General features: G+C 36.7%; 1 protein-coding gene across 1 annotated transcript in view; it reads right to left on the minus strand.

Moving 5' to 3' along the window:
* Nucleotides 1-463: 463 nt before the first annotated feature.
* ADAMTS9 (ADAM metallopeptidase with thrombospondin type 1 motif 9) overlaps nucleotides 464-11,100 on the minus strand; it is a 175,050-nt gene continuing 164,413 nt past the window's right edge. Inside the window, 2 exon segments of the mRNA XM_017875022.1 lie at nucleotides 464-1,919; nucleotides 6,983-7,077. Coding sequence (XP_017730511.1) covers nucleotides 6,988-7,077 — 90 coding nt within the window. The 3' untranslated portion in view covers nucleotides 464-1,919; nucleotides 6,983-6,987.

The following is an 11,100-nucleotide window of genomic DNA, read 5'->3' on the forward strand; positions in this document are numbered from 1 at the left end:
AAGCCTATTTGCAACTCTAAGGCTCTGTCTCCTTGGTGTATTTTGTGGTTGTGAGGATGAGGTGAAACAATAAAAGTAAAAGGCCTGGCATATAGTGGCTGTTTGATTATCATTTGCTTCTAGTAGACATGTTTAGAAAGCTCTCATTTTTCCTTGGACACCATACAGGGTAGGAACTACACACGAAATGAACAATTGAGCACCCAAAGTGCACATAAATATTTTGTTTTGTTTGCTCATTTGTTTCCCAAGAGGGAAAAATTCCTAGTTTCCAGAAGAACCACTTTAATTGACTTCCATGATGAAAAGACAGATCTTATGGACAATCCTCATCCCTATCTGTCTTTAGAATTGCAATTGTAATAAATGAAATAAAATCTTCACTTCTTCTCAATCTGGAAACTAGAGACACTCTTACTCCAACTTGAATCAAGAGTCCAGAAACTATGCGAAACACAAATGGTTTGGGTGTGGTGATGTATTTATTCATAATATATTTTCAGAACATATTAATAATGGAGAATAACACTTATTCATATACTGAGTATAACTTTTCCTGGAGCACTCTAGAGCTTGCTTGGAGTTGGAGAATACTGCCAGGCTTTTCCTAATCTCTTTGGTCTTTGGAAGTGGGCAGGGTTTCTCAAACCAAGTGTCTTCCATGGACCATTGGCAAAGACTTCTCTTCATCAGTTTGGAAGGGCAGAAAGACCATGGCTTCAGCACTTCCATTTTGGTAAGAAGTAACAAAAAGTGAATTAATGAACGATTGGAAAGACTCAAAGCATTTGTATTCCACAGTTCATTTCTTCACACAAACGTCCATTACTGCAGCGGCCATGAAAACTGGCAGGGTGTTAGGCTCATGGCCTGAAGAGAAGTCATGTCACCAGCCAATGTTTTCATGCAAAAGGCAATCCTGATGATTCAGAACCTGGTTCTGAACTTCTCCAGGTGTGCTGGTAAGCAGAAGGTCACACCCATTCTGTGCATCCTCTGTCTTTCTACTGGTAAACTTGGATGTAATTTTAGAGTATCTTGGCAAAATGGTGAGATGATCTCACTTTCCCAATATCACTCTGTAATGAAGCTGCTTGGGGGATCTTCCATTTGATGTAGAGAGACCAAGGCACCATGGGCTGAAGCAAAGAATATTAACAACACTAACAACAATAAGGATAAAGTCCAAGTCTCTGCCAAAAAAGGCATGTCCAAAAATAAGGGTAGAGAGCTGATCTTATTTCATCCAAGTGATTCTGTGCACTGGAAATTGTCCTTCTGTTCCTCCCTTTCATTGAAAGTGTTTATATTTCTGAGTCAGATTATCATTTAAATACATACAATATTAGCACCAAGGCAGCATATTTTTTTCCCAGAGATCACATGAAACTGAATACATATTTAACATAGTTAATAGTTGGTAAAATCTGTGATATCACTAACATACTTATTGGCTGATACTTGCCTAGAAATGACAAAAATACCTTTTATACAACTCTTGTAGCACCTTGATGACGGCTAGGTTGTTTTAAAAAAAATCCCATTTTAAAAAAGTAACAATAAAACATTTACAGATGAAAAGTAAACAATAGTGTACCGTGATAATGAAGGATCACTTTGTCATATTACTACATGCAAAGGCAGTCATAATAGAATCATTTTACGTACAAAAATATTACATCACAATAAATAATTTCAAACATAAATATTAAACTTTACATCATTAGGATAGTCCACATATATACATACACACATATATGTGTATATATGTATGTGTATATATGTATATGTACACACATTTACACACACACAAACATACAAGTCACATGCACACACACACACACACACACCCAAATTAAGGTGGAGGTATTGCATTACTATCCTTCATCCATCCCATAATGGCTTCCTCTTCAAAGCACCTGAAATAAACAAACCAGAAAATATAAACCTTCTGCCTCAAATGCCATAAGAATAGGCAACTGATATATTTTTACATATAGAATTTAAAATTAACACATTATTTTCTCTAGATTTTATTTTTATTTTTTCTGAGTCACAGTCTCACTCTGTCACTGAGGCTGGAGTGCAATGGCATGATCATGGCTCACTGCAGCCTTGACCTCCTGGGCAGGCAATCTTCCCATGTCAGCCTCCCAAGTAGCTGGGTCTACAGGTGCGCACCATCATGCCCAGCTAATTAATTTTATTTTTTATTTTTTTGCAGAAATGGGAGTCTCACTATATTGCCCAGGCTGGTCTCAAAATCCTGGACTCAAGTAATCCTCCTGCCTCAGCCTCCCAAAGTGCTGGGATTATAGGCATGAACCACCACAGCTGGCCCTCGATTTTAAAAGTAATGTATGTTTGCTGTAAGAAACATGGAAGTTTCAGGGAAGTAATAAAGAATAAAATTTGAAAACCCACTAGCCTGAAATCCCCTCACCTGAGATAACTGCTCTTCATATATTGGTATTTTGGTATTTCCTTCTAGTCTTTTTTCTATAAATGTATGTTTATATATGTAAATATTATATATCTGTACTTATGCATAAGTTTTACTACATATAACATACATACAAAGTTTATCTTCTTATATATAAAATATATAAAGTACATATATAATGGTGATCTCTAGTGGATACCTGCTGACTTTTGCACACCTCCATCCCATCTCCCCCTTTCTGATAACAAAATACCTTCTTGTCCTTTGGGAACCATCCCTCTTCCAACTGAAGCTGTCAATCACCTGACTCTAGGTGGGTACATGATCTCAGATCCTTGGATGCTGTGATTGGTTCAAAAGTGACCATGTGACCTAACCAGAGCTAAACAGAGTTATTTTGCAGAACGTATGCTAGGGGATGAGTGTTTACTTGAATCATGAGTTGTAAGAATGAGGTAATCCTAGAGCTGCCCAGGACCATGGTGTGGGGGAGATAATCTGTCTGAGAATGAAGCCATTTAAGAGGCAATAATTGCTGATTGATGAGGAAAGAAAGAGTACTGATGACTGAACTTCTGGATCTAGCCATGCCTGACGCTAGTATACTTCTTGGATATCTCAGTTACTTAAGATAATAAATTTCCTTCATTTCGTTAGCTCCTTGGAACAGAAATAATCCTAAATGTCAAATAGGCACTGTTGTATCAGGATCTTCAAGAGCCTTACATGGTAATAGGCTACTGGAAGCTTGAGGGAAGATGTAGGAGGGTCACATGAATTGGTTGAGTTCATCCTTTGTAGCTCAAGTCACTGGGATGATAAAAAGAGTGACCAATTTCGTCTTATATTCAGCAGAAGAATCACTTTCTGGCATAATGTACTTAGGTCAGGGATTGCCAAACTTTTAACATGCATGACTCCTGTGGACTTTGTTAAAATGCAGATTCTGATTTCACAGGTATAGGGTGAGGCCTGACATTGTGCATTTCTAACAAGTTCCTAGGTAAAACTGATTATGCTGGTTCTTGGACCACACTACGAGTTAACAGGGTGTGGCACAGTGGAGTGTTTAAGAGCATTGGCTTTAGTGTAAGACACTCTTGAGTTCTGCTGAGGGAATTCATCATCACCTTTTATTTGTTTATTATTATTATTATTTTTTGAGACAGAGTCTTACTCTGTCACCCAGGCTGGAGTGCAGTGGCGTGATCTAGGCTGACTGCAACCTCTGCCTCCCAGGTTAAAGTGATTCTCCTGCCTCAGGCTCCTGAGTAGCTAGGACTACAGGCATGTGCCAACACACCCAGCTAAATTTTGAATTTATAGTAGAGATGGGGTTTTACCATGTTGGCCAGGCTGGTCTCGAACTCCTGACCTCAAGTGATCTGCCTGCCACAGCTTCCCAAAGTGCTGGAATTACAGGCATGAGCCACCACGCCCAGCCTCATCATGATCTTAAGCAAGTTACTTAATTGTTGTGGGCCTCAGCTTCCTCATATGTAAAATAGCAGCTCCTCCACACATTTTTGTTGTGTGGATTCAATGAAATATTGTCAACAAATGCCACTGTGGTTTTATTATTACATTCTTGGGAAGTATTTCTCAAAGGATGAGCTGTGATTCACTTGCATTAGAATTCCCTTTATTAAAATTACAGATCGCTGAATCCACCAGAGACCTAATGAAGCAAGACCTAATTAAAAGGGATCAAGCCCAATTAACAGCATTTTAAATAAGCTCTGCAAAGAGCTGGTACCAATCCTATTGAAACAATTTTTAAAAAATCGAAGAAGAGATATTCCTTCCTAACTCATTCTATGAAACCTGTATCATCCCGATACCAATACCTGGCAAAGACATAACAAAAAAAGAAAACTAAAGACTAATATCCCTGATGAACACTGACATGAAAATCCTCAACAAAATACTAGCAAACTGTATCCAGCAACATACCAAAAAGATAATCTACCATGATCAAGTGGACTTTATTCTTGGGAGACAAGGATCATTCAACATATGCAAATCAATAAATGTGATTCACCACACAATTAAAAACAAAAACATATGATCATATCAACAGATGCAGAAAAAGCATTTGATCAAATCCAACATCCCTTCATGATAAAAACCTACAAGGAATAAGACACCAAAAGAACATACCTCAAAATAATAAAAGCCATATCTACTAAACCCACAGTCAATATCATACTTAATAGGCAAAAGTTGGAAGCATTCCTCCTAAGAATTGGAACAAGACAGGAATGTGTACTCTCACCACTCCTATTCAACATAGTATCGGAAATCTTAGCCACAGCAATCAGGCAAGAGAAAGAAAGAAAAGGCATCAAAACAGGAAAAGAGGAAGTCAAATTATCTTCCTTCACTGACAATATGATTCTATACAGAGAAAACCCTGAAGATTCCACCAAAAGATTCCTAGACCTGATAAATGACTTCGGTAAATTTTCAGGATGCAAAATAAATCTACAAAAATCAGGAGCATTTCTATCCATAAATAACATTCAAGCTGAGAACAAAATCAAGAATGCAATCCAATTTATAATCACCACAAAAAGAATAAAATACCTAGGAATACATCTAACCAAGCAGGTAAAAGAGCTCTACAAGGAGAACTATAAACATTGCTTATATTATAGATGACACAAATAGAAAAACGTTCCATGCTTATCTACTGGAAGAATCAAGAGCGTTAAAATGTCCATACTGCTCAAAGAAATCTACAGATTCAACAAAATTCCTATCAAATTACCAATGTTATTCTTCACAGTGTTAGAAGAAGAACTATTCTAAAATTGATATGGAACCAAAGCAGAGTCTAAAAGCAAAAGCAATCCTAAGCAAAAAGAATGAAGCCAGAGGTATCATATTACTGGACTTCAAACTGTACTCTAAGGCAGCAAACTAAAGGTAACCAAAACAGCATGGTACTGGTACTACTATAGACCTAAATTAATGGAACAGAATAAGGAACCCAGAAATAAAGCTATACATCTATAACCAACTGGACTTCAACACAGTCAACAAAAATAAATAATGGGGAAAGCACACCCTATAATAAATGATGCTGGAAAAACTGGCTAACCATACACAGGAGAATCAAATTGAACACCTACCTCTCACCATATACAAAAAATAACTCAGGATACATCGAAGACTTAAATGTAAGACTTCAAACCATAAAAATTCTAGAAGAAAACCCAGGAAATACTCTTCTGAACATTAGCCTAGGCAAAGAAATTATGACTAAGTCTTCAAAAGCAAATGCAACAAAACAAAAATTGATAACGGAGACCTAACTAAACTAAAGAGCTTCTGCACATCAAAAGAAACTATCAACAGAATAAACAGACAACCTACAGAATAGGAGAAAACATTTTTAACCTAAACATCTGATAAAGGAATAATATCCAGAATCTATAAGAAACTTAAGCAAATCAACAAGAAGAAAACAAACAACCCTATTAAAAAGTGGGCACAGGACACTGACAGACACCTCTCAAAAGAAGACACACAAGCAGTCAACAAATACATGAAAAAATGCTGAACATCACTAATCATCACATAAATGCAAGTCAAAACCACAGTGAGATAACATCTCATGTCAATCAGAATGGTTATTCTTAAAAAGTAAAAAGATAACAGATATTGGTGAGATTGCAGAAAAAAATGGAATACACTGTGGATGGGATCGTAAATTAGTTCAACCTCTGTGAAAAGCAGTTTGGAGATTTCTTAAAGAACTAAAATAGAACAACCATTTGACCCAGCAATCCATTACTGGGTATATATCTAAAAGAAAATAAATCATTCGACCAAAAAGACACCTACACTCACATGTTTATTGCAGCACTATTCACAATAGCAAACGTGGAATCAACCAAGGTGCCCATTAATGGTGAATTGGATTTAAAAACTGTGGTCTGTATACATGATGGAATACTATGCAGCCATAAAAAAGAATGAAATCATGTCCTTTGCAGCAATATGGATGCAGCTGGAGGCCATTTTCCTAAGTGAATTAACACAGAAACAAAAAACCAAATACCATATGCTCTTGCTTATTAAGTGGGAGTAGAACATCGGGTACACGTGGACATAAAGATTGAAATAATGGACACTGGTGACTCCAAAAGGGAGGAGGAAGGAAAGGGAAAACTACTTATTGGATACCACGTTCACTATTTTGGTGATGGGTTCAAATGAAGCCTACATCTCAACACATTGTATCAGCCTAATAAACTTGCACATGTACCTCCTGAATATAAAATCTAAAAGCAAATAAATAAATAGGCCAGCTCTGTAGAGGGGAACCCATGTTAAACAGCAGAGAACTGATGGCTTCAGTCACGTGAGGACAGAGGAGCAGGAGATAAAAAGGTAGAACAGTATTGGGTCACCTTCAAGATGCTTAACTGTAACTCTGCCCGATCCTCCCACGTTTGCTCATATAGGCTACAGAAAAAAAAAAAAAAAAAAAACAAAAAAACAAAAAAAACAGACAGACAAAGGACTACTTACCTTAGCTATAAAACTCGCACCTCCAGGCCAGTACCAGAGGATGGAGTGCATTTCCCACAGTAACCACCGCATTTCCCTATGACTCGGGTACCATCCTGCAAGGAGATGCATCATCTTAGGCTACCTGTTTGGTTAATGTTTTCAGGGCCTGCACTGCCTTTTTGGAAAAACGTTCTTATACACACAGTGAGCAGACCTTCTGAACTGATGTGAAGCCCAATATACTCACAATGGTCTAAAGCAGGGGCTGGCAAACTTCAGCCTGTGAGCCAAATCCAGTCCACCACCTGTTTCTATACGGCTTGCAAGCTAAGGATGATTTTTATATTTTTAAATAATTGAGAAAAAGTAAACCCAAACTAATATTTCTTGACACATAAAATCATATGAAATTCAAATTTCAGTGTCTATTAATAAAGTTTTATTGGAACACAGCCACATTCATTAATTTACCTGATGTCTATAGTTGCTTTCATGACGCAAAAACAGAATTGAGTCTCAGCTTCATACTGCTTCTTGGTGCACAACAAATCAGTGACGTTGTTTTAACTTGAAAGTGTTTTGAGTGATGTGTGTATTGCTAGATCATTACACTTTATGTGCTTATTACCAGAGTATACCGTTATGACAAATAAGAAAAGAAGTGGAAGTAGACTTTGAATGTTGCCCTTTTAAGGTACAATGGCATGTGGATTATTTTGTTATCAAATTTAGATGACAAAGCATTGTGATTATTATGAAATGACACTATAGCTGTGCTAAAAGAATACAATATATACCATCACCAAACTAAATACTCATCACAATATTCCCAATTCACAGAAAAACAATGGTCAAAAATTTAGAAAATTTAAAATGGAATATCTTAGCATAGCATAATCCCTCCACAAAAAATAAAAAAAAAAAATGAAAATGAGTAAGTTTCCAAGTTGCTCATTTGTTAGCCAAGCAAGGAAACAATTTACCAATGGTGAGTTCATTAAATCCTGTTTAACTGCAACATCTGAAGAAATGTGTCCAGAGAAAATAAACTTAACTACCCTTTTGGCAAGGACTATTGCTTGAAAAGCTAATAACAGTGGGAACCACATCAACAGTCAATTAAAAAAACAAAGCAGATTATTTTGAGTGGTTTTCACTGGCTTTTGATGGGTCCATACATATTACTGATGTTATTCAGGTGTCATCATTTCTTTGAGGAGAAAATGCCAAGCTGCAGTGACTAAAGAATTAGACTCTGTGAAGAGTCTAGTGGAACTAGTGGAATAGTTTGTGGAATAGTGGAATAGTTTGTGGAACAAGTACAGGTGAGAATATTTCAAAAAGGTTGGGAAAGAACTGCAAAACAACTGAAGTGGAATCTGCTAAGATGTGTTGACAACTGATGGTAGTAAAAATATGTGTGGAGCATAAAAAGCTTTATTTGGACAAATGTACAAAGCTTATGAAATGTTAGGTGTTTAAAGCCTATGGTTATTCACTGTACTATTCATTAGCTGGTACTTCGTGGAAAATATTTGACCTATCAAGTGCTATAGAACTAGTAGTGTCAATAGTGAACTTTATTTTCTATCACGTACTTACCCATCATCCATTTTGTAATTTTTTTGTCATAACTGAAAGCTCAACACCTTGACTTGTCCTACTACACAGCAATTTGATGGTTTAGCAGTGGGGTAAAGTTTTATTTTGATTTTTGAGCTCAGGGTCAAGATTAAAATTTTTTGAACTAGAACTGTTCTCAATCACTGTAATTCAACACTTAATGGCTCTGAATATTAGCTTTTGCTTCAGAGTTGATCATGTTTCTTAATGGATTGTACCTAAAATTACAAGGCAAAGCTGTTCTTATAGGTAAAACTTATACTGTGATAAAGTAATTTCATTGACAACACTGTTTGGATCACAGACTGTTTTATACACTTTCCATGCTGTCAAAAGTTAAAACAGGAAATGACTTCTCTATTACACACAAATTTAAAGTAAATATATTTTTTGAGCTTAAACTGCAGTTCCAGCACTGTTTTTCAGACTTTGATATAAATGCAAAGGAAATCTTTATATGTCAAAATCCATTTAACTAGCAATTGAGGAGCTTCTATCTCATGTTTAATTGCAAGTGATTAATATGCAATGTAGTGACATGCTAAAAGGCAAATATCAAGAGAAAACTCTAACAGAATTCTAATACATGCCTGCCAAGTCATGAATATGTTTAATTAACATTATATGGTTATGGACAGATATCAGTGTTTGGCAATATCAATGCATGCAGAAAGGCATTTAGAAAGATTGAAATATATAATATCTCATTTCAGGTCAGCATTAACAGATAAACATTTACAATCTCTTTTGATAACAGAGAACACTAATTGAGCAAAATATTTTCCTCTCCCAATATCCCATTCATCTCTTCAGGTGATCTGTATTAGAAAAATCTATACTCAGTTATTATGATTGTATTTTGAATTTAACCAATAAAAAATTTTGTGCAAATTTATTTTCTCTCTTGACATACAAATACACATATTACTTATTTCGCCTCTTGGCCCTTCAAGACTAAAATCTTTACTATCTGGCACTTTGTAGACAAAGTATGCCAACTCCTAAAGACCTGCACTCCTTAGAGTCTGTCTTTGCCTCTGCAGATTCATCCGGTACCATTCTCTACTCAACACATGCATTTCTTTTAGTTGTTTTTCTGATATGTCCCATACATTACCAGGTCTTTGCATGTGCCATCTCTCTAACTGGAGATCTCCTCTCTCTCCCTCTCTGTGCATACTGTACCACCTCAACTTTGGCCTGGTAAATTCTTCAGAACTCAGTTCAAAGCTCATTTCCTCTGAGAAACCTTCCTGACCTGGTTATCTGCTGCAAAGCACCCTGTAATTGGGTAATTCTTTCTTTAACATCTGTCTTCCTACTGGAATGTCAGCTCCATTACGACAAGACCAATATCTTGTTAAAACCTGGGAGTATCCAGAACCTACCACACTGTGTGGCTCATAATGATATGAAACATACAGTTGTTAAATGAATGAATGAATGAAAGGCTGAAGCTGAATTCTTCTTTTGGAACTGCAGTTAAGAATGCCCTGTTACTCAGGTCCCCTTAAGCTTTACTATGCTGTGAAAAAGTCCTTGTTTAATTGTGGCCTCATATTCCATTTTGTATAACTACCACGTCACATAATTCCACCCCTCCACCCTCTGCGCCTGCACAATATTTCATATTTTCCACTTCTGGAAATAACACTATGATGAATGTATTTGTGCCTACATTTTAGGATTTTTTTAGGGTTACATTCTCAGAACTAGGTCAAAAGTCATGAAGATGTGCTTCACACAGCCGAACTAAGAAAGCCTCTTGAAAACAATGGATAATCTCACTTGAAAAAAAGAAAGATGAATATAAAAATATAATTAGAAGAAATAAGTTATAGTATTTTATTTTTACTTTTTTGATACAGAGTCTTACTCTTGTCACTCAGGCTGGAGTGCAATGGCACGATATCGGCTCTTTGCAACCTCCGCCTCTGGGGTTCAAGTGGTTCTCCTGACTCAGCCTCGTGAGTAGCTGGGATCACAGGTGTGTGCCACCACATCTGGCTAATTTTTGTATTTTTAGTAGAGACAGGGTTTTACCATGTTGGCCAGGCTGGTCTCAAACTCCTGACCTCAACTGATCGGCCTGTCTCAGCTTCCCAAAGTGTGAGATTACAGGCGTAAGCCACCATGCCCAGCCAAGTTATAGCATTTGATAGCAAACTATCACAAGAACAGAAAACCAAACACCACATGTTCTCACTCATAGGTGGGAACTGAACAATGAGATCACTTGGACTCGGGAAGGGGAACATCACACACTGGGGCCTATCATGGGGAGGGGGGAGGGGAGAGGGATTGCCTTGGGAGTTATACATGATATAAATGATGAATTGATGGGTGCTGACGAGTTGATGGGTGCAGCACACCAACATGGCACAAGTATACATATGTAACAAACCTGCACGTTATGCACATGTACCCTAGAACTTAAAGTATAATAAAAAAAAGAAAAATTATATTGAACAATATAATATTTATATAAAATTTATGTATAAAATTATACATTT

This window comes from Rhinopithecus bieti, unplaced genomic scaffold, assembly GCF_001698545.2.
Source record: "Rhinopithecus bieti isolate Rb0 unplaced genomic scaffold, ASM169854v2 scaffold_8601, whole genome shotgun sequence".
Lineage (NCBI taxonomy): Eukaryota > Metazoa > Chordata > Mammalia > Primates > Cercopithecidae > Rhinopithecus > Rhinopithecus bieti.